This window comes from Papaver somniferum, chromosome 7 (genome assembly GCF_003573695.1).
Source record: "Papaver somniferum cultivar HN1 chromosome 7, ASM357369v1, whole genome shotgun sequence".
In the NCBI taxonomy this organism is placed as follows: domain Eukaryota; kingdom Viridiplantae; phylum Streptophyta; class Magnoliopsida; order Ranunculales; family Papaveraceae; genus Papaver; species Papaver somniferum.
In genome coordinates this window covers 67,284,488-67,309,397 of record NC_039364.1, presented here as the reverse complement: position 1 = coordinate 67,309,397, position 24,910 = coordinate 67,284,488, and the positions used below count along the sequence as shown (strand labels likewise).

General features: G+C 37.2%; 1 protein-coding gene across 2 annotated transcripts; it reads left to right on the top strand.

The window, feature by feature from the left end:
• Positions 1-2,325: 2,325 nt before the first annotated feature.
• Positions 2,326-6,848, top strand: LOC113297533 (RNA polymerase sigma factor sigA-like). Of its 2 annotated transcripts, none has more exons than XM_026546024.1 (10): positions 2,326-2,480; positions 3,316-4,147; positions 4,380-4,578; positions 4,775-4,867; positions 5,016-5,144; positions 5,487-5,540; positions 5,645-5,722; positions 5,836-5,898; positions 6,033-6,145; positions 6,521-6,848. In XM_026546024.1, the coding sequence occupies exons 2-10, from the start codon at positions 3,459-3,461 to the stop codon at positions 6,627-6,629; spliced, it is 1,527 nt and encodes a 508-aa protein (XP_026401809.1). In that variant the 5' UTR covers positions 2,326-2,480; positions 3,316-3,458; the 3' UTR covers positions 6,630-6,848. The 2 variants fall into 2 exon arrangements, with proteins under 2 accessions (XP_026401809.1, XP_026401810.1); XM_026546025.1 differs by having other exon boundaries at positions 2,329-2,480; positions 3,340-4,147.
• Positions 6,849-24,910: the final 18,062 nt, after the last annotated feature.

Genomic DNA, 24,910 nt, shown 5'->3' with positions numbered 1-24,910 from the left:
AACCCAAGATATACAAATCTCACTATTGGTTTCTGGCGAAGTAAATGAACCCTTAGTTAGGTTACCACTTAGCTGCTTTGCCGACACTTCTTTCCAAATCATATTTAATTTCTTAACCGCCAAATTTGACGTATAAGAAGAAGATTTTGAATTTGAATTTACCATATCGTTCGGCGTGAAATCATCCATAAATAATAATAACTGAGAATTTACCGAACTAGAATTTTGGAAAGAATATTTTGACTGAGATGATATGAGCATCATCAAATCTCCATTGCCTCAACGAAATATTTAACCTTTGATCTTCTTCTCCACCCTGAAATATTCAAATAACACCCTTGATACTTATATTGTATGACAGTGATTTTGTGATACGTAATATATGTATTTTTCAAGTTGTTCACCTCGGATGAATATAATCCGGAATTGTTTACTCTTTCAGAAAAAGAAAAAGAAATGGTCGACTCCTAGTATGACAGTGATTTTGTGATACATAATATATGTATTTTTCAAGTTGTTCACCTCGGATGAATATAATCCTTCAGAAAAAGAAAAATAATGGTCGACTCCTAGCAATTACATTAAGTTGGAAGCATAACAAGCTAAGCTCCAACAACATACTACTATATCAATTGAACAGGTTGTTTTGCTAGCCTACCAACGAGCCTCATGGGTAACCTAGCCAAGGGAACCGAAGCGGATGGGGAGCTAAGATTGTGTTACAAAGAGGGCAAACTAACTCTACCTTACATGTTAATTTCTGCAATATTACGTCATTGGGGACTCTAACCTACCGCATAAAACTTTGGGCCAAATGATTTCACGGCAAAGGTGAGTGATATTATTGTTGATGGTGCTTGGTCCATACCTCCTCGCGTGAGGGATTTGATGATTCGTTGTAATATTGATGTTGAAAATCTACCGCTTATTGTTGGTGGAGATGATTACAAAATCTGGGATTTGGATAATAAGGGTGTTTTTTCAGTCAAGTCTGCAAAGGCTGCTATTAAAGCGCCAGCTGAAGTTTTACCTATTGCATCTTTGTTCACTAGGCAAGTTGTACATCCTACTTTGAGTGTGCAATATTGGAAAATCTGGGCGAAACAATGTTGTGCAACTGAAGATAATATTATCAAGAAGACTGGTAGGAGTATGCCTACGATTTGCCGCATGTGTAGGAAGAATAACGAGACAATGAGCCATATCACTTGGCATTGCAGAGTTGCTAAGAGATTTTGGGCTTGGACGGCAATTATCTTTAATCTGCAGCCCAATGAAGATCTGGTGCCTCTTACAAGGTTGCCAAAGGCCGGAGCAGGATGATAAAGGACTTGTGGCTAGTTGCTAATCTTGCAATTTTCACGGAGTTATGGAAGATGCGAAACAAGGTGTTTTTTGAAGACTTTAAGATGTATTAGCTTGGTTTTAAAGGAAGAGTTTACCAGGTTATCCGTGATAACTCGATTAGAATGAAGGGCCATATGTACAATACACAAGAAGATCTTCGCATCTTGAATTATTTTAGGGTGCAACTAACATCTTAAAGTGACACCAGATCCAGCTTGGCCTGGGTTGCCACTTCGCATCTAAAAGTGCCTCACGTGGCAACCCAGGCCAAGCTGGAGCTGGTGTCACTTTTAGAGATGCTAATGCAGCGGTTCTAGGAGTTCTTTCGGTTGGCCTTGGCTGTCAAACCAATTTTTTTGCGGAAGTGTGTGTTGTTATTTATGGAGCGATGCTAGCAAAGAGGTGGAATGTTAAAAACCTTTGCATTCGTTCAGATTCGATGAGTTGCATTCAAGCTTTTCAGAAGGGTGAGTTGCCTTGGCAGCTAGTTTCGAAGTGGAAGCTCGCGAATTTTTTTTATGATAACATTCGTTATGTTCATAACTATAGAGAAGTTAATTTTTCAACGGATGCTTTGCCCAAACAAACATGTTTGTTGGCTGACGATATTTTTGAGTTTTATGAGGGTAGTCCAGGCTTTATTCCATCTGTAGAATGGCCTGGAAAGGTATACTTTCGTTTCAAATAGATTGGACTAGTGGTGGCCTCACGGCTGGAGCGAGTTTAATCTAGTCCTTGTATAATTTTCGTTTATTTTTAATTTTATTGACGGACTAAAAAAAGAATAGTGATTCAATAGGGTTTTGTAGTATGACGTGTGTATAACATGGGTTGATAACTTGATATGATGATATGAATAACTCATGGCACACTCTGCACCACACTCACATGTGGGCCCAATATCTTCCTTGAACCAATCATCTCTCATCTTTCAATATCCTTTTACATTTTCTCAACTGAAAAAATCATCTTTTTTGTTATTACTAAAAGAAAAAAAGTAATAAACGGAACAGGTTTCTGCTTTCTTGTTGGCCTTGTTTTCACCGTCTCTGAATCTAACATACAACTACCATTACCTCTACTCTGCTACTCCTAACGACTCTCTCCTGTATCTCTGTTTCTCTCTCACGAAGGTACGCCATTAATCAAACTTAAGCAATCCCGCCGTTACATCTCTCTTTTAAGTTACTAATTGTGAATTTATTCTTATGTATATTGCTCTGTTTTTTGAGTCCCTGTTTTCTTCCTACTTCCTTAGCATGGATTGTTCTTCGTTTGAATTTACTACAGCACCTATTTTGATTACTTGTGTTTGTTCCCAGTCATTACATATTTATATTCAGCTGAATAGATTCTTAGTTTTGAATCTATCGTCAATCTAGGAACAAGTAACTTGTAAAGATGTGAATCCGTTTATCATTAACTCATGATTAGTGAAGTAATTTTATATCTCTTCACATTCATAAGACAAGAAGAAACAAAATGAGTTGAAAAATTTATGAACCATGTAAAACTAATTTTCCTAATCAATTTCTCGTCTATTTGATTTACTAATTTTGTGAATATATGTGGTTTTCAATTAATATCTTACGAGTATTTTCTAAGATTGAGACAATATATGTGAAGGAAATTCTAGAACACCTTTCTTCAAATAATACTGACATGTGCAATTTTATGCCGTCTCGTGATGCCGTCTCCTGCGGTTTTATTCCATTTCAATTATTTCCGATAGTTCCACATAGCTCCTGCGGATGTGTACCATAAGAACCTTTTCAAATAGTTTTGTCACAGCTCCCTGTTACTTGGTCATATACTGTTGTTGGATCTTGCATTCCTCCCACTGGAAGCATAGTGAAAACGTTTAGGGTTGTGCAGCTTGCGTTTGATTATTGATAAAATTGCTTTATCTTGCCTGGGTAGTGGGTAGCCACATTAAGTTCTGATTGTTGTGGCATGTCTCGATAACAGGATTTAACTGAAGCTCTTGTGCAGAACAATCTAACAAACACATCAATACCATAGCTGAAAGGCCTTTATGATTTGAAAGCTCTAGACATTTGGAAGTAGAATGGTGTTTCCCCAACAAACAATTTGAGGGTGGTTCTATATATATGATGGCAACAACTGCAGTTATTGGGTTAAGTGCAGGAAAAGGTCTTTTGGGTTCTTCATTCTATTATTCTGATATCACCGAAAAACTATATAATGTCCATGAGCATGGGTTAACACAGTATCATCAAGTAGCTTCAGGGAAGACTAGCTTAATATTTGCAAAGAAGACTTCGGATAGTTTTGGTCCTAATTTTCCATCTAATCGACATACCCAATCCATAAATGCTCTTACAGAACATTTGGAATCTTCCTCTGTACCTTCAATTACAGATGAATTTTGGGGATCGCCTGATTTCTTAGAAGAAGAGGATGAAACTGATACTCAGTCTAGCTCTTCCCTGGAGGCTATTCTCTTACTTCAGAAGTCCATGCTGGAAAAGCAATGGAACCTTTCTTTCGAGAGGAAAAGAACCGTGGTTGTGCCAGGAGAAGAAAGTAACAAGAATATAGAGGTTGCCCGTTCAGGTATATCTGCTCGGGAGCGACGGATTAGTACAAGGAATAAAAATCATGTTTCTAATTTAAAGGTTTTAAGAAGGAAGAAACAAATCGGTCCAGAGTTGCTACATAACAGGTTGCAAGGTTATGTTAAGGGCGTCGTAAGCGAAGAATTACTCACCCATACAGAAGTTGTACACCTTTCATTGAAAATCAAGGCCGGTCTTTCCTTGGAGGATCATAAGTCAAGGTAAGCACGACGACTCTTCTTTATTTATTTTATGGCGTTACTAGCTCGTTGCCCAGCATGATTAATATATCTACAAAAACAGTCATAATCACGAGGATCCATAGAAAAGTGCACATAAAAAGAAGATTTTCTGAAACTAAAAGTTTGTTACAGTACTTGTTAACTATGATATATGGTATTCGTGTCATGATTTCTAGGAGGTGTTTCCTAATCTTTATGACGGGGATTCTAGGTTGAAGGAACGATTAGGATATGAGCCCTCTGATGAACAGTTAGCAACTTCCATGAGGATACCACGTGTGGAATTACAAGCAGTACTGATGGAATGTTCTTTGGCAAGAGAGAAGCTAGCAATGAGCAATGTACGTTTAGTCATGTATATTGCTCAAAAATATGATCACATGGGTGCTGAACTGGCTGACCTTGTTCAGGTGGATTGATTTTTCTTTACTTACTCCTTCACCATACTCACAGTTAGCAATGAGTATCATTACTCGTTCTCCTATTACAGTCTTGCATCTAATTTAATTATCAGTTTGCAAAAAGCATAAAAAAACATCGGTTGTTATCAAAACTGTTTTTTTTTTGTCTCTTAACTTCATTTGCTTCTTTTTCATTTGGTCGTAGGGTGGTTTGATTGGATTACTTCGTGGTATCGAGAAATTTGACTCTACCAAAGGGTTCAAAATCTCAACTTATGTGTATTGGTGGATACGTCAGGTGAGATAAACAATTATAAATTTTAGGACTAAATGGTTTTTAATCCTAGTTAAATCTCATTGTTTCTTAGCAATCTTATCAAACGGGTGCTTTGGATTACTGGCCATGTACTTCGTTTGCTGATGTATATGTATTTTCTTTTTCTCAGGGTGTTTCAAGAGCGTTAATGGAGAACTCAAGAACTCTAAGATTGCCTAGTCATTTGCATGAGAGGTTAAGCTTAATCCGTAATGCAAAAATCCGATTGGAGGAGAATGGAATAACCCCATCAGTAGATGTAAGCTAACTACTTTTCTATTTTAAATAACTAAGCACAATTATTCACGTCAATTATTTCTGCCGATTGCTTTACAAGACAATTCTCAGTCACTCGTTCTAGTTTGTTTGTCTTGGTTAGCTGAGCACTCGACTGATGTAAGACTCAGGTTGATACAAATTTCAGATTTTACTTTATCTTGTTTACGGGTGAGTGATTGAAGTGAAGTTTGCTTCACTTAGGATGTCTGACCTAAACAATTTTACTTAATTGAGATTCTCTAGAAAAACCTCCCATGATAAAGTATCGTGTTTCCCTTCCATGTATCTTGTTGAGATTGACATGAACTTCTTTCTCTGTCAGAGAATTGCAGAATGCTTGAACATGTCCAAGAAAAAAGTTACAAATGCTACAGAGGTACCGTATATTCAAGCTTTCAGAACTCTCATTTCCTTCATTTTTTTTATACATGATGCAAATCGATTCTATCGTTGTTTTACTTTTAAATCTCTTAAATGCAGGCGGTCAGTAAGATCTTTTCACTTGATAGAGAAGCATTTCCCTCAATCAATGGTCTTCCAGGGGAAACACTTCACAGTGTATGTTTATCTACTCCATCATTCTCTTTTAACAGAAATTTAGACATGATTCCTTGAACACTCCTGATTTTAGTATTTCGTTGTTAACCAAATAAGTTTTTTGTAATTTACAGTACATCACAGATACTTGTCTTGAGAACAATCCATGGCATGGAGTAGATGAATGGTCACTCCAGGTAAAGCCACATTCACCATATAATTTTAAACTGCAATTCCATGGGTCCAACAATTTCTGCTAGCAACCTTCTAGATGTAGGTAATAAGGTCTAACCACTTCCACTAAATGTATCTTATAATACATTATCTTCAGGAAGAAGTTAACAATCTCATCAGCACAACACTTGGGACACGTGAGCAAGATATCATACGCCTTTACTATGGCCTGGATAAAGAGTGTCTGACATGGGAAGATATTAGCAGACGGTAAGAGTGAAGTGCATACATAGTTTTCTCGCAATTTTTCATTTGAACTTTTCAAGTAGGACAGTGTTCTTAATTCACTATTTTAAAGAAAAACAAAGAAGCCATACTTCCATACCTGGAAAATGAACCAATACTTGATAATCAACACTGTTATGGTTGGCTGCCCAGAACTCATTAACCTTGACCTTGACTTGGCTTTTAATGGGTACACAGTTGATACCTGTAACAGTGAATAGTTTAATCTTTTGCTGTGCAAAAAGAAGTTAACCGAGGCTAGAAAATGGACAGAAAAGTCAGAGTTTTTGACTAGTATATACATGTATTGGCAGCCATTAAACTAACAAAAATCTAAAACTCCGTCTTTTGTATATTCAGGATTGAATTATCAAGAGAGAGAGTAAGGCAAGTGGGGCTTGTTGCATTGGAGAAGCTAAAAACTGCAGCAAGGAAAAGAAAACTCGAAGCTATGCTGGTTAAGCACTGATTTGGTAATGGAAACAGTTGTAATAATACTAATACAGACCCATTAAATTGACTGTATATATAAAGAATTTGAATTTCCGTTCTTCTTCCAAATTTATTTTTCTCTCAGAAATAAATGATTAGAAGATGTAAGTTCAGAGACACAGAGTTTATACCCTTTTGTAATGTGACGAGATTAGAAAACACATCTTATTTCAAAACTTTTTGCTTTTCATAATCATGTTCATGTGTGAAATCATCTTCACACGTTGGCTTGCTCGATGGTTGGATTTGTACCACAGAATGTAATGAGCTTGAAATCATCACGCTAAAAAAAAACCTTCTTTGTTTTTATTTTTCTGATGTCTGGTTTTGTGGAGGAATAAGTATATTTTTATTTCTTTTGATTACCAGCAGTATGTTACCAACATTTTTTTTTTTTTAGCTTTTTTTTTTTTTGATAAAAAGAAGATTTTATTAAACTAAGCAAAAGATTTTATTATTGGAATCACTGAATTTTGCTTCCCATGCAGCTCTACTCTGTTCATCCATGTTTTTCGAGTCTATTACAATACCCTTAAACTTTAACAAGTACTTAAGTTAATTTATCAGCAAGAAAATTACGATTTCTATTTATACAATAGTAGGAAGCATTGGCAAAAAATTCCTTGTCTTCCTCTCGGTATGTATACTTCTCCTGTCTAAAGCAAAAAGTTTGTTCTTCATGCTATTGATGATGCTTTGATTATCATTGAGAAAAACTAAGTTATTTGGATCCTTTCCTCTTCCCCATCTGGTAGCTTCTCTACAAGCTCTAGCCTTAATTTCATTGGAACTGCAGCAACTGTCTGATCCACCTGCAAAATCACAAATATCATCATTATTGTCCATAAAAATAATACCATAAGCAGAATTTCATGATTTCTTTTGGTAAGCAGCATCAAATAAAATGTAATTGCAACTACTGTCTGATCCACCTACTTCTGTTCCATTTTGCAGTTTGTATGGTACACATTACACTTTGTTTTTTCCTTCTTCTTAATTTCATAAGAATTTTTACACGTTACATGGTCAAGCATATCTTTCTTAATTTCAGGGCATGGTTTAACTTTTTTCAAATACAACTCTACATCTATATTTCCAGACATGCCAGAGAACAAAAGCAAAGAGATCTATATTTTCCTTATCTCCTAGCCATTGAACACCCCAATCCTTATAGCTTCTCCAATGGAATGTATGTGAGGGAAAAAGTCTTAATCCACATAGGATACACAACCATATTTACCAGAAATTATCTCCAACCCATTGATGTGAAGATGAGATGGCAAAAAAAAAGTTAGACATCCTCTAGGTGAACCTCTAGTTTTAGACATTCACTTAGAGGATGTCTTCCCATCCTAATCACACTTTTACTAATAAAAATTAATGAGAACAATAATTGAATTAATTTTGACCAATTATATACCTACAAATAAGTAAAAAAAGATGAAACAATCTAATGGGTTGGAGATAAAATTTATTTTTTCCTAATATTTAGGATTGTATACCTAGAAGATGTCCTAAAAATAATGCCACGTATGAAACATCCACATTCACCATTGGAGAAGCTCTTATAAATCATGTTAGCAGCTTTATAAAAAACTATAGTGAGAGATAAACCCCTCCATATAGCTTCAGAAAAGATGCATTTCGTGAACAACTGATCTATACTTTTAGATGTAGAATTATCACGTAGTGGGCAGATAGTATCAATTGGTATATGTCTACCTAATATTTCTCTAACTTGCAAACATTCACTAAGAGTTTTCCAAAGGAAAATTTTAACTCTAGGCATAACATTAAGATACCAGATTGATTTCCAATTGAATTTTTACTGACTATTGTTTTTATTGGCAATATAGTTGTATGTTGATTTTACAGAAACACAACCATTTTGAGTTCCTAACCATTTTATATTATCTTTACCATCAGTGCTAGAAAAAGGCTCTATGGATTTTGTTTCTTTTACTGTACTATTATCAAACAGATGGTCAATAAGCTTATTAGTATGCTCAGTCACACTGTCTCACATTTTAAAAACTATTTTTTCATAAAACCAAGCTACAACGAATTTGAAGTGCATTGCTGAATATCAAAACTCACTGTTTATCAATCTTAATTTTAAGGTTCAAAATTCGTCAATTATCAACCGACGATTTTTCAAAGTAGTATAAGGTAGTGTTATCAACGGAATGTACTTATTTTGGCAAGAATACGTAGCTTTATGAGATGAACATGTCCCCAAAATATCATCGACTAAATGTTCATGCTTTTTTCTGATAAGTGATTAAATGTTCATGCGTTGGACCCTTAATAGTCCTATGAGCAGCTTAGAGCATCTCCAATAGTAGGTGAAATATTTATTTTTTAATGACACGTAGGATTTTAGACTTTAATTTAAAACAAATTCATCTCCAACAGTAGGTCCTATTAAACAGGAGGGATGAGATATTAATTCTAAAGGTTTTAAAGAAAGTCTTATTTAGACCTTCACAATGACCTCCATGTCATATATCTAAAGGGTTAAACCTCTATACTATTGGAGATGGTTTATTAGTTACGAGGTCTTATATTTTCTCTATATGCAAATCCTTTTAATAAGTGTCTTAATAAAAATAAATTCCACGTAGGATTTTTAACGCCCACTGTTTTTTTTATCGAAAAAGGCAAGCCTCATATACACTAAACATAAATTTTTTATTCAAAATCAGAAGACATTACAGGACTGACAGAGTTTTCATCTATTATAATAGATCCAAAGAATTCAAACAAACAACATAAACTTTCAAACCATTTTAAATCATAGTCCCAGTTCCTAATATGAAAAAAGATTTCTACCATATCTAACCGATTCCAAGGTAACGTGACAAGTTTAAATGACCCTAGTTGGATTAAGAGTAACCCATCCAAACTATATAACAAAACTACAAATAATAGTTAGGATCCAAAGATCCAACCATTTCTCAAGATTTTTTTCAAAATCACAGTAAAACATAAAAAGGTATAATAGAATCCATAGATTCATCCTACTGTCAATGATTTTTCCATAATAACAGTAACATAGGTAACAAGTAAAACTGAATCGGTTTGGATCGGTACGGGTCTTCTTCAAAATCGGTCCTGGCGTCTTTGATGCCACTGTAACTATTTGTGTCTGAGTCTTTGGGTGAGTTGTAGCTGCTTGATGGAGAAACGGTACCTGAGTCATGAGTCCAATCGGTGATGTTGTTGAGAGAAACTTCAGTGTTGCTGCTATCCTGGAGATCTGTTGAAGGTGATGTAGACTTCCTTGAAGAGAAGAACTAGTGCTGCTGGATCGGAAAAAATCAACAAGAACCTGAAAAGTGCTCGAAGAAAATCCTAACCCTTAACTAGAAGTCACAAAAATCAACAAACAAATCCCGATCTAAAATGTATGCTGAAAATTCCTAAACAAAATCCGATCTAAAAGTGCTGAGAAAATAAAATTAAACAAAATAAATTTAGGGTCTTGTTAACCTGTATACCAGGATACATGTTAGGGAAGGATAAAATAATACTATCTTGTATGGGATTTTGTAAATTTCGTTTGGTGACTAAATTCTTTTGGAAATCGTATTTTGTAGTTTCTAGAAATGTAATTTCCATTTATACCCTCCTAAAGTTAATATCTCTGATGCTCATCTTCCTCATTTGTTCTGCTCGTTCTATTTTGTTTCTATAATTATTTTTGATACCTGATCCTCCATCACCAGTTAGGACATATTCAATTAGGGTTCTGATGCATGGGTTTTTGGATTTCAATGTTGGTTAAGTTGAATCAAATTGAAATCCTAAACTCCATTCTATAAAATTTTAACTGAAAAGTACTGTTACTGTTTTTAGAAAAAGAAGTAATGGAAAGAGGTATATTAAGTGTCTGAAAGATGAAAAAGATAATGAAATCTATTGTGTATGCTTTTTAGAGATGGTTTGATGATTTTTTTTTGAAGCATATATGAAGGTATTGTTTGTTGTATTTCAGAGGTTGATTTGGGGTTGCCGTCAAAATTGTGGGTTTTGTTTTTTTTGTTGAAAGCTTGCTCTTTCAGAGAAGATTTGAAAGGTTGAATTTGGGGTTGTTGTGCAAGTACTTGGTTGATTTCATTAGGTTTTTCAAGTTTAAAATCAGTTGGAAGTGATTTTATTTTTTTGTTGTTGTTAAATTTTTTTTTAGAAAAATAAAATATATAGTTATTTTTACTAAACTGCAATAATTTACACAGAGCTTTTGGTTGGCAACCTAGCAACAAGCTGGGCCCCAACTCCTCTTTGAATCGTAACACCCAAACGATAAAAAATGAAACTACCAAAGCCACTACTAGCGTCATTGCTAACCAAACAGTTCCTAAGACGCTTAAAAAAAACCAAAGTGTCCTCGCCGAGCTCCCCTAAGGTAGAGAAGGCTAGCACCCCTAAACCATAGCCATGTGCAGCGCACTTGTCGAAGTATTTGACATGTTTTTGTGAAACCGCACCAGAAATAGCCTTACCAGGAGCGAAGGAGCGGATACCATCACCAGTAAAAGGGGAGACACCTGTAACATCCATACAAACATCCTGCCCACTGTCCCAGTTGAGAACAAAGATATCAGCAGGTTTTAGATCTTTGCCATCATCCGACTGAAGACCCAAGGAAACCTCCTTACGCGCAAGCACGTTAGCCTTGTAACAAATGTCTACGACAGCATCACGAACGACATCATGACGAAATTTATATCCAATATCTTTAGCACAATGAAGCGCGTGATCTCCAAAAATATCCATAGACTTGTTACAACTTGGGCACAAACTATTCTCAACAAACAAAGGAATACCCAATCGATAATAAAGCACAGCTCGAAATTGTCTAGGTCCAAGATATTGATTAATCCCACTAATGGGTAATGCCAAAAGATAGTCCTGAGCATGCTTGACACGGTTACATTGCCATAAGATGGAATCTCTTTCATACATATGAAATTGGTCTGGGATTTTCTTCTTAACTGCATCAAAATAAACCACTGCCAGGGAATGCATGGAAAGGGGGGGGGGGGGGGGAAGTATCATCGACACAGTAAGTAGTCGGTAAACCACATACCTGGGTGAAGGTCTGTAGAGCCAGCTGATAAGCTAAACCTTTGTTCGTTGAGAATAAATTACCAAGGATCGTTTTCTGTACTGAAGTAGTCTGACTACGAGAAGCAATATAACAGTAAGCACGAGTATCATCCATGGTATAAATGCCAAGTCCTCCATCCTTAATAGGTAAGGTAGCCAATCCCTTTTGTAAAGGACCAAAACCCGCACCATCCCCAGTAATCAGAAGCCTCAAATACTGAAAAAGCTGGTCATCAAAGAGATCAATAGAAGGTTGTAAAGCAGCAGGATTGGTAGTTCACATAGAAAAATATAGTCTAGACACGCCTGTGCAGTTGCGAAGCAAAAACATCTCACTTTGAGGGTCCTTGAGTTTCTTGATCGCATTCATTAGTTGAACAGTTTTGTGCACCCTATTCAACAACATGTCTCTAATGAAGTCCATGTCTAAACTCACTGGACCACCCAAAAGTTTAACACCCTTAGAAGGCCTACCAATATCCGAAGGGAAAGCACCATCCATTGTACTCCTAGGATCAAGAGAAGGCCAAAAGACCTCCGTCTTCTTTTATATTGAGATGCAACCCCCTGCCTGATCCTTTAGTTTCAATTATACGCAAAACCTTGGCCACCTCTAAAGTATCCCCAACTATGGTACCATCATCACGGTACCAAGCGTGCAAGTCAAGTTTGCATTGAGAAGCAATAGTCATCACTAAGGGGTGAAGTGTCAACGCAAATAACAAGGGCCCGAGAGGGTCACCTTGTTGCACACCAAGGGATGAGGATAAAATATATTGGGCATGATAAAGCTTAGCTGGACGTAAGTAGCAAAATTCTACCCAGCGAGAAATACCTGGACAGTGAAGGCGTACTTCTTTGATGAGCTGAGATCTGCTCACCATGTTGAAAGCATTAGAAAAGTCAATTAGCAACATTGACATATTATCCGAGTGACCCTTCATCTCTAAAAGGAGATTTACAGCATGTAAAATACCTTCACCTCCTACAGGAACACCAACCCCGAATTGGTAATCTCCTAAATAAGAAGTCATGTCCTTCCCGACAACAAAGGCAGCCACCTTAGAAACTAATCTACGCCAGACTGTACCAACTGCAATAGGCCTAAGACCTCCACCCGGCTTAAGCAAAGGAGTCAAAGGAGCGCTAGCAATGTGCAAAACACTAGGGCATTTTCCAGCCAACCAAAGGTTGACAACCCCAGAGATAGATAAAAGCAAATCATCTGCTATTGCTGCAGCCGCTCCACTAAGAACATCAACTAGGTGTTGCGCCCGTAGACCATCCCGACCACACGATGTACCTTTCGGGAAACTTTTGTTTTTTTTTGTTTTTTGGAACAAATGATGAATATTGATGAGTATTTAAAGTTTGTGAATTAGTATGAATGCGGAGTTTGCAGTGAAGGAGATATAATAGGGGTTAGAAGAATAATAGTGAACTTGCTCCTCTATCACCAATAAGATGCTTACAAATTGTTTGACAGAAAGTCCTATAGATATACATAGTGGAGTTTGAGCATTTCTGGGTTTTGTGTTTTGATTTGAGTTCAAGAAGGGGGTTTGAAGACCATATACATAGTGAAGTTTGTGGAATTATACGAAGAAGAGTTATTGATATTATAGGAGATGGGTATGTCATGAACCTGTCATGAACCAGTTAAGCTGCAGTGAACCGTGGTCCTTGCCTTGTGTACACTCAGTAGCTACTTGTCTTATATAAGTTTGTTGAGGGAAATTTTGGTGAATGAGCGATTTTCTATTTTAGGGTAAATTCTCGAGTTGCGTTTTATTGGCCAGATTTGTTGTTAGCCATTCATTGTTTTGAGTAGAGATATTATTAGTCTCGTTCCTTGTAAGAGAGACAGAACAATTTTGGATATTGAATGAAAATTCACAGGCTTCTTCATTGAAGAGATTTAGGTTACTGCTTGTAATTTTATCAACTCTTCCTTGTCTCGATCTTAGATCAAGACATTTGGTATCAGTTTCCCTTTCCTGGGTACCTGAATGATGTCGGGAGGAGGTGATAACCCTACCACAGTAAAGCAAGTTGTTGCTCAGCAACAAACTCACTTTGAACACTTTACATCTGAGTTAGAATCTCTTTGATCTCAGATATCTAAAGATAAAGCTGATTCTGGTTTGTTTGTAGCTACCCAATTTGCTTCAATTGCAGAAACCTTAGCCGGTATGCGTAGGTTCATGGGTATGGATTCAACGACGGAATCAACTAATCCTTTCACAACACCACCGCCTGATCCGAGTGGTTCAACACCTCCATCAAACCCAAATCACTTTGGGGCCTTTCTTCAACATTTTTCTAGCAGAAATGCAGGTGATTCTTTTCATTCGCCCAAAATTGAATTCTCTAGGTTTGACGGTACTAATCCTCGTGCTTGGGTTCGCAAGTGTGAGCTTTATTTTCAATTGAAGAATATAGTTGCTGCTAAGAGAGTAGATATTGCTTCAATTCATTTGGTTGGTAAGGCTGATGATTGGTTTCTTGATTATCAAGAGGGTAAGAATTTCATTGACTGGGATGTTTTTGTCATGGATGTATGTTGTAGATTTGAAGATATAGCTTTTGATAACTATGTTGGTAGCTTTAATAAACTGTCACAAACTACAACAGTAGAAGAGTATTATGACCAATATGAACACCAGAAAGCATTTATGAAGGCTAGGAACAAGAATCTTACAGAGGAGTATTTTACCTTGAGCTTTATCAGTGGACTGAAAGATGAAATCCGCACCTCTGTGCAAATGTTCAAACCAACTTCAGATACTGAAGCATTCTTTCATGCTAGAATGCAACAAGCCACTGTCGATGTCCATACTAAGCGTCTGAAACCTTTTTCCAGACCATTCATCCCTACTACCTCTCAGTTTTCAACTTCTACTTCAGGTATGAAGCCATCACTACCTGCTCTCACACCCATTCCCAAACCACCATCCCCTACCAATAAACCATTTATTACCCTTCCTCCCACTCCCACTAAAACAACACCTCCAATTCCATCTATCCGGAAACTTAACCCTGCGCAAATGAAATAAGAAGAGATAAAGGGTTGTGTTACAATTGTGATGAGTTTTACAGGACATGTCACATCTATAAGACTCAGCAACTGTTTATGTTAGTAGCTACGGATGAAGATGAAAATATAGTCTCTGTTGAAGAAACTGAACCGGAGGAGGTGTTGGATTCTGCACCTGTTATAGAAATATCTCTTCATGCATTGACAGGTGTTGTTGCGCAGGATACTATACGTGTTCCCTAACTGGTCTATGCAAGGACACCAATTTTGTGCAGATTTGCGAGTCTTTCCTTTTGGAGGATGCGACATGGTCTTGGGTGTTGACTGGCTGAAGCAGCTTGGCTATGCCATGTTCAACCTAGCTCAACTGAAATTGTCTTTTATGCATAATGTCACCCAAATAACTCTCCAAGGTACCTCTTCTTATGCATCTTCCATTAGCATGATTAGTGGTACCTCATTCAGCAACTTCATAAAAAAACACACCCCAACCCACATTGGCCAATTTTTTTCCATATCTGCTATACCCACCACTCTCATTCCCTCTTGTGTGACTACCCTACAGAATGACTATGTTGATGTCTTTGCCGAGCCAACATCATTACCACCACACAGAGTTCTCGATCATAAAATACCCCTGAAACCACATTCTGAACCTACTTCTCAATGACCTTATCGCTTCCATTATGTACAAAAGGATGTATTCGAACAACTTGTGCAAGAAATGCTTTCTGCTGGCATGATCCAAGCTAGCCACAACCCATTTGCGACCCCAATTTTGCTAGTTAAGAAGAAAGACGGTTCATGGTGCTTCTTTGTCGACTATCGCAAGCTCAATGATATTACAACCAAAGATAAGTTTCCCATCCCTATCATTGATGAGTTAATTGATGAGCTGCATGGATCTATATTTTTTTATAAAATTGACTTGCGCTCGGGGTATTTTCAAATTAGACTTTATGGACCTGACATACATAAGACTTCCTTTAGGACACATCATGGGCATTACGAATTTAGGGTTATGCCCTTTGGGCTTACTAATGCCCCGGCTACGTTTCAGGCCCTTATGAATGATATTTTTCGGCGTTACCTACCAAAAATCATCTTAGTTTTTTCCGATGACATACTCATATATAATAAGTCACTTGAAGATCACCTCTTATACTTATCTGTGACATTGTCTCTGCTTCGACAACATTCTCTCTATGCCAAAATGTCGAAATGTTGTTTTGCTCAGACACAACTTGATTACTTGGGCCATCTAATCACTTCGGAAGGTGTTGCGTCTGACCCTGACAAAATTGCAGCCATGAAAAGCTGCCCCCAGTCCACCAATTTAAGGCAGTTACGAGGTTTTCTCGGCCTCACCGGCTACTACATACGGTTTGTCAAGGGGTACGACACAGTTAGTAAGCCACTTACTGACATGTTTCCAAAGATTCCTTTGTATGGTCTGCAGATGTTATTCAAGCTTTTTCTTTGCTCAAAAATGCCATGATTACGACACCATTTTTGGCCCTGCCTAACTTTACAAAGCCTTTTGTCTTAGAAACTGATGCGTGTTCTAGTGGCGTAGGTGATGTGCTTATACAGGAGGGAAAGCCAATCGCATTCGACAGCAAGGCTTTAGGCCCAAAAGCTTTGGATTTGTCTACATACGAGAAGGAGATTTTATCTATCGTGATGGTTGTCCAAAAATGGAAGCAGTACCTCACTGGCCACTTCTTCATTATCAACACCGACCATCAAAGCCTAAAATATTTCATGGAGCAACGTATCACCACAGTTTTTTAGCAGAAGTGGTTAATGAAGTTGTTAGGCATGGATTATGTCATTAGGTACAAGAAGGGATTGGATAACAAGGCCGCGGATGCATTGTCAAGGATACCACATACTACTTCAGAGTTGCAGGCCATGTCCCTTACACAACCTCAATGGGACCAAGACATTCTGGCCAGTTACAAAGACGATGCTATCATGTAACAACTTCTAGCAAACTGCTCATTCATCCGGACCACGCATATTACTCTCTACTGAATGGGATACTTAGGTATAAGTCTAGATTATATATTGGTTCTAACAATGGAGTACGAGACTCTTTTATGCATTATGTTCACTCCTCAGCTGTCGGAGGACATTTAGGTATCTCTGGTACATACAACAGGGCTAAGACTCACTTTTTTTGTCCAAAAATGAAGAGGGATTTAATTCAGTTCGTAGCATCATGTGATACATGTCAGTGCAACAAGGGAGAACATGTGCACCCCGCGGGCTTACTTCAACCTCTTCCGATTCCTGAAGCTGCTTGGCAACATGTTTGTATGGATTTCATCGAATGACTTCCTCTCTCCAACAGTAAAAGCGTTATCATGGTGGTAGTGGATCGCCTAACAAAGTACATCCATTTTATTCCATTAGGACATCCCTTTACATCACTAACTGTTACCAAAGAATTTCTGCATCACGTCTTTAAGCTACATGGATTGCCATCTCTATTGTATCTGACATGGATAAAAATTTTGTGAGTCTATTCTGGCAGGATTTGTTCAAGGCACTGGGAACTCAACTACATCTTAGCACCTCTTACCACCCACAGACGGATGGTCATACCGAGAGGACCAATGCCTGTCTAGAGCAATATTTGCGGTGTATGACAAGCAACCATCCAAAACAATGGACCAACTGGATTGCACTTGAGGAACGGTGGTTTAATTCTACGCATCACTCAAGCTTGAAGATGTCACCCTTTCAAGCACTCTACGGCTACCCACCACCACATCTGGCCTTCCCGCTGCATGTAACTACTTTTGTTCAGTCAGTCCAAGATTACATAAAATATAGAGATCACATGCTACAGTTACTTAGGGAAGACTTATCAAAGTCTCAAGACAGAATGAAACTATTTGCTGACCGAAAAAGAACTGAAAGAACATTTGCAGTTGGTGATTTGGTATTTTTTAAACTACAACCGTATCGACAGACCTCGGTTTCCTTGCGCAAGAACCTAAAACTCTCATCCAAGTACTTTGGACCTTTCGAAATCTTGCAGCGAATTGGCGCAGTGGCTTATTAATTGAAATTACCCGTTGGTTCTCGTATACACCCCGTGTTTCATGTCTCACAGCTTAAGAAGAAGATTGGTTCTCAAACCCTGACAATTGCTTCTCTTCCGCTGGTGGATACAACTGGCCTATTCGTGGTAGAACCTCTTGATGTGTTGGACACCAGAGTTACCTTGCGAGATAATCAACCAGTTTCTCAAGTTCTCATTCAATGGTCTGATGTGTCACCGGAGGAAATTCTTGGGAGAACTACGTCCATATACGCACTCAATTTCCACATTTCATCCTTGAGGACAAGGATTTTTCAAAGGGAGGAGTATTGTCATGAACCTGTCATGAACCAGTTAAGCTGCAGTGAACCGTGGTCCTTGCCTTGTATACATTCAGTAGCTACTTGTCTTATATAAGTTTCTTGAGGGAAATTTTGGTGAATGAGCGATTTTCTATTTTAGGGTAAATTCTCGAGTTGCGTTTTATTGGCCAGATTTGTTGTTAGCCGTTCATTGTTTTGAGTAGAGATATTATTAGTCTCGTTCCTTGTAAGAGAGACAGAACAATTTTGGATATTGAATGAAAATTCACAGGCTTCTTCATTGAAGAAATTTAGGTTACTGCTAGTAAGTTTATCAATTCTTCCTTGTCTCGATCTTAGATCAGGACAGGGTACCAGAAAGAAAAAAAATCCAAGTTTGTTTAGACCAAAACTCTGTTCTTTATGTATTTTCTCTTATTTTAAGAATCTGGGTAAGAAATGGTTCAACATCAATAGCAAAGCCGAACAATATGCTGCCTCGATTTACTACGTTTGAATATCATTGATGTGTTGGTTAAACTTCAACATAGAAGTCACTAACAATCTGGTTAGGACAAGGTTAGGAAATTGATGTAATCCTAAGGGAATTAGAAGTCATCTAGTTCTAAGAAAAGGAAAGACATGTAATAAGGTAATAGGACTAGGAAAAGGAATTCATAGTTCTATATATATATGATCACCAAAGTTGTGGTTGATCATATGAGCAAGATTAGAGCTTGTGTTTAGTTTTGAGAGATTTTCTAAACATCAATAAACAGAGTTGTCTTTATATAAGCTAAGTTTCATCTTGCAGTTGCCATTAATTGGTATCAGAGCTTGTTTCTGAGCCATGGAAAACGAAACCACCATTGTGGGTACAAAACAGTTCACACCACCATCAATACAAGTTCCAATCCTCAACGCCACAAACTACACAGTATGGGCCATGAGAATGAAGGTACTGATGAAAATCTACAAAGTTTGGGAAACAATTGATCCTGGTACATTGGACCCAGATAAAAACAATGTTTCCATTGGATTACTTTTTCAAGCAATACCAGAATGTCTTGTTCTACAAGTTGGTGAATAGGAAACTTCAAAGAAAATTTGGGATGCAATAAAGGCACGTAATCTCGGAGCTGATCGAGTTAAAGAAGCCCGTCTGCAAACCTTAATGTCTGAATTTGAAAGAATGAAGATGAAAGGCACTGATACTATTGATAGCTTTGCAGGAAAGCTATCAGAGATAGCCTCAAAAGCTGCGTCACTTGGACAATCCTTTGATGAAGATAAACTGGTAAAGAAGTTTCTCAATAGTTTACCAAGATCCAAGTATATTCATCTCATAGCCTCTCTCGAACAAGTCTTAGATTTAAAGAAGACTAGCTATGAAGATATAATTGGAAGATTGAAAGCATATGAAGAGAGATTCCTTGATGAAGAAAACAATGGAGAAACTCAAGGAAAACTCTTGTACACAAACTCTTACCAACAAAACTCTGCGACAAGAGGAAGAGGTCGTGGAAGAGGTGGTAGAGGAAACAGAGGCCGAGGAAGGGGAGGAAGGTTTAACTCACAAGATAGAACAACAAGTCAGAATGATCAAAACCAAGGGAAAGAAAAGAAGGATAGATCAAACATTATTTGTTACAGATGTGATAAACCATGACACTTCTCCTCTGTATGCCCTGAAAGAATACAAAAGATGGAAGAAGCAAACAAGAATGAAACAAGGGAAGCAGATACAACTCTTTTCATGCACGAAGTTGTATTCTTAAACGAAGGGAAACTAATACCAAAGAACTACGAATCAAAGGATGGAGAAGAAAGAATCTGGTATTTAGATAATGGAGCTAGCAATCACATGACTGGTAAGAGACACTACTTTTCTGAACTCAATGAGAAAATCAAAGGACAAGTGAAGTTTGGGGATGGATCTTCTATAGAAATTGAAGGGAAAGGATCAATTCTATTTCAGAGCAAGACCGGAGAACAGAAGCTTGTCACAAACATCTACTTCATCCCAAACTTACAAAGCAACATTCTAAGTTTAGGACAAGCTACAGAAGTTGGATGTGATGTTAGAATGCGACAAGATTATCTAACAGTTCATGATCCAAGTGGAAGACTTTTAGTTAGAGTCTCACGCTCACAGAATAGACTCTACAAGATAAGTCTCATGATTGGAAGGCCATTGTGTCTGAATATGAGACTGGAAGATCAGACATGGAAGTGGCACGCAAGGTTAGGACACATAAGTTTCAGAACCTTAAAAACTATGTCTCAGAACAAGATGGTTCGAGGGCTACCACAGATAAACGATGAATCAAGGATCTGTGAATCATGTTTAGTTGGGAAACAAACGCGTCAAGGTTTTCCAAAAGCAACAACATTCAAAGCCTCAAAGCCATTAGAGCTTCTTCATGCTGATTTATGTCGTCCTATTACACCACAAACCCTTGCAAATAACAAATACATATTTGTTATTATAGATGACTTCTCAAGATATATGTGGTCTATTCTTATGAAAGAAAAGAGTGAAGCATTTGACAGATTCAAAGCTTACAGATTATTCAATCCAACAAAGAAAAGAGTAATAGTGAGTCGAGATGTGGTATTCGATGAAAAAGCGAACTGGAAAGAAACTAATGATGGACCAAGTAGGGATCCAGGAATGTTTCACATGAGATGGGGTCAAGTAACTGATGAAGGCGAAGGACCCATAATCATCAATACCAATGGAAACAATGATGTTAATCAAGAAGAAGAAAAGAATAATGAAAACACTGAGAATAACGAAGAAGTATAAGAAGAAGAAGAAGAAGAAGAGGAGATCGATGAAATAACTCAACCCATTCCACTGCGAAAATCAACAAGACAAATACAAAAGCCACAGTATCTGGAGGATTATGTTCTTCAAGCTGCAGAAGAATGTGAGATTATGCTACTTTCTGTTAATGATGAACCAAGGAATTTTCAGGAAGCAAAGGTCTCGACTAAATGGACACAAGCATGTAGAGAAGAAATTATTTCAATCAACAGAAACAAGACTTGGTTTCTAGTTGATAAGCCAGAGGCAGCATCAAGCTCATGGGAAATTCACCACAAGAGCATAAGGTTTATAAGTTATCAAAAGCTCTATATGGTCTAAGACAAGCTCCTCGAGCCTGGAATACAAAGTTAGATCAAATCTTAAGAGAAATCAGATTTGTTAAGTGCTCTAAAGAAACATCAGTATACAGAAGAGAAGAAAAGGGAACGCTTCTTGTGATTGCAGTCTATGTAGATGATCTATTTTTGACTGGCAACTCCCTTAAGGTGATCAATGAGTTCAAGAGAGAAATGTCATCAAAGTTTGAGATGTCAGACCTCGGAAAACTCACTTATTACCTTGGCATAGAAGTCCATCAAGGAGTAGATGGGATTCAGATTAAACAAGAAGCTTATGCAAGGAGAATTCTGAAAGAAGCAGGACTTGAAACTTGTAATCCAACTAAGATACCAATGGAGTTTGGACTTAAAGTTTCAAAGGCACAAGAAGAAGCAGAGCTTGATCCAACGAGTTATAGAAGAAATGTTGGATGCCTAAGATACTTATTACACACAAGACCAGATTTGGCTTTCTCTGTGGGAGTAGCAAGCCGTTATATGCAGAGTCCACGCAAGTCTCATGGTGATGTAATAAAGCAGATATTGAGATATCTAAAAGGAACAATCAGCTATGGATTGAAGTATGGTCGAGGAGGATCAAAAGGAATTGTTGGGTATAGTGACAACAGTCATAATGTTGACCAAGATGATGGAAAAAGTACAACTGGTCATATATTTTATCTAGGAGAAGCACCTATTACATGGTGTTCACAGAAGCAAGACACTGTAGCCCTCTCATCCTGTAAAGCTGAGTTTATGGCTGCAACAGAAGCAGCTAAATGATCAATATGGCTTCAAGAACTGTTGGGTGAAATCAAAGGAAGAGAACCTGAAAAAGTTCTCATCAAGATTGATAATAAGTTTGCAATTGCACTCACTAAAAATCCAGTGTTTCATGGGAAGACGAAACACATTCACAAAAGGTATCATTTCATACGAGAATGCATCGAGAAGGAGGTCATTAACGTAGTACACATACCAGGAACCGAGCAGAAAGCAGACATATTGACAAAGGCATTAGCTCGGATCAAGTTTGAAGAAATGAGACAACTGATTGGAGTACAAGATATGTCACGGGTAAGGTTGAAACTTAACGGGGAGAATGTTGGTTAAACTTCAACATAGAAGTCACTAACAAGCTGGTTAGGACAAGATTAGGAAATTGATGTAATCCTAAGGGAATTAGAAGTCATCTAGTTCTAAGAAAAGGAAAGACATGTAATAAGGTAATAGGACTAGGAAAAGGAATTCATTGTTCTATATATATATGATCATCAAAGTTGTGGTTGATCATATGAGCAAGATTAGAACTTGTGTTTAGTTTTGAGATATTTTCTAAACATCAATAAAGAGAGTTGTCTTTATATAAGCTAAGTTTCATCTTGCAGTTGCCATTATGATGTCCCAGCTACTTCCCACGTTCCATGATTTGATGGAGCTATTATATGTTGTAACTGTAACAGTGTGAAGCGGAGATGGCCTTGAGCAGCTTAATTTGAAAATTAACAACATTTTATTATATTGAAATGATCTGATTAGATCAAATTAATGTTTAACAGTTTTTGGACTGTACGTGAAGAAACTGGAGCAACTGAAATAGGCAAAGAATTGTATATGCCATCACTAGTCAGATACATCAATGACGAGATTTGATGACTTTATCTTAATGTAGATCAGGAGACGGAGGCAGATGTCAAAGATTAACTTTACAAGGGTACAAGTGGAAATCATATTTTAGAAACAAAAAAATCTATTTTTCAAGATGTTTTAGTTACCCAACAAAATTTACCACATCCAATGCCAATTAATATTATTTAATCCTTTCTTAACATGTATTCTGTATATAGGGTAACATGCCAAAGATTAACTTCATGCGCGCCCCCATTTTCACAAACAAAATTATTCTAAAACTCATAATTTAAAAAATTACGTTTTTCATTTCTTTTCTCTTCCAGACACAATTTCTGTGTCCTTTCTTCATCTTCTCCGTCTCCATCTCCATCTTCTTTTCTCTGTAAATTTCTAGATCTGAAACTGATTTTGAGATGACGATAGATAAACCGCTTCCGCTGCAAACAAGCACCAACAACACAAATGTACCGATGAATCCAGCATCAAAAAACCAGAAAGGAAAAATAATTGAAGAGATGTATCAAAAGAAAACACAACTAGAGCACATTTTATTACGTCCTGATACATATGTTGGTTCGATTGAGTACATAAACAGAGTCTGTGGGTTTATTAAGGATCTGAGATGGTTTACAGACCGGTGAGTTACGTTCCGGGATTGTATAAGATTTTCGATGAGATCTTAGTTAACGCTGCTGATAATAAACAAAGAGATCCGAAGATAGGTGAGGTGAAGGTTGATTTTGGTGTTGAAGGGAATACGGTTACTAATCGTCGATTAGTGTGTATAATGACCTAACATTCTTAGGTGAAACTTGGGATTCAACTAACAAACTGTGGAAACTTGGGATTAGTTTTTGGTACAGAAACTTGGGATTCAACTTTCTTTGACTTAAAGAAGGTAAATAAGCATAGAAAGAGAGTTCGACAACCTACTACTACTGATGATACCACCTGTGAGTAAAATTTCTCCCTTTTTCATCTTGTTCTTCGTTTTGTTTTATTACATTTTGTTTAAATTATGATGAAAAATTGACAAATTTCATAGATTATGATGATTAAATGACAGATTTCGTAGATTCATGTGTTGGTAATTTTGGAATTCCAAAATTATTAGTTTGATCTGTAGAAAGGAAGGGTAAGAATCATTTCATTGTCTAACTAATTGGGAATTTTCTATATGTCCAGCTGATATAGAATGTGGTTCCGCCAATATTGAGACCAAGAGGAAACAAGTGGAAAGAAGGGAACGGTATGGAGAATTAAATTTTACAGATTTTTGCAGTCAGATTGGGGTCATGTGAAAGAGTTGCAGCTGTTCATCAAGGTGTTGGTGATGGTTTTGCAGTTCAACGATGGAAAGAACAACAAGATGGGCCATGATGGTGTTGTTCGATGAGTATCTCTAGATAATGCCTTTATATACTCTTTGCTTAGTTTCATGACAGGTGACACCAATAATGTATGTTGGAATGAGTGTTTTCCTACATTTTGATCGTCCAACAAAGCCTCCCGTTAAATGTCAAATAATGTATGTTGGAATGAGTTTCATGACAAGTGACACCCATCATCTAGTGCATGAAAGAGTGTGTTGCTATGTGTCGAAACTAGTTAGAAGAAATAAAATTTGAAAAAGGAGATGGAAGTGTAAATGGTTTTGGTGTGCGTGTGACCTCCATTTAGAAGAAAATGGAGGTGTGAGTAGTGATGCATAACAGGTTATGCATTCTCGAAATTGGTTGCATAACACGTTGTGTGGCCTTTTTTTTTTTTTGCATGACTTGTTATACATTACAGAGAATGATTGCATAACACGTCATGCAGGTAGGTTTTGTTAGTATTGAAACCAACAAAAAAAAAGGTTGCATAACACATTATGCACCTATAATAATACCTGCATAACATGTTATGCAGTCGAGAAAATGGATGCATAACCTGTTATGCATCCGAAAATATGACTGCATAATGCATTACGC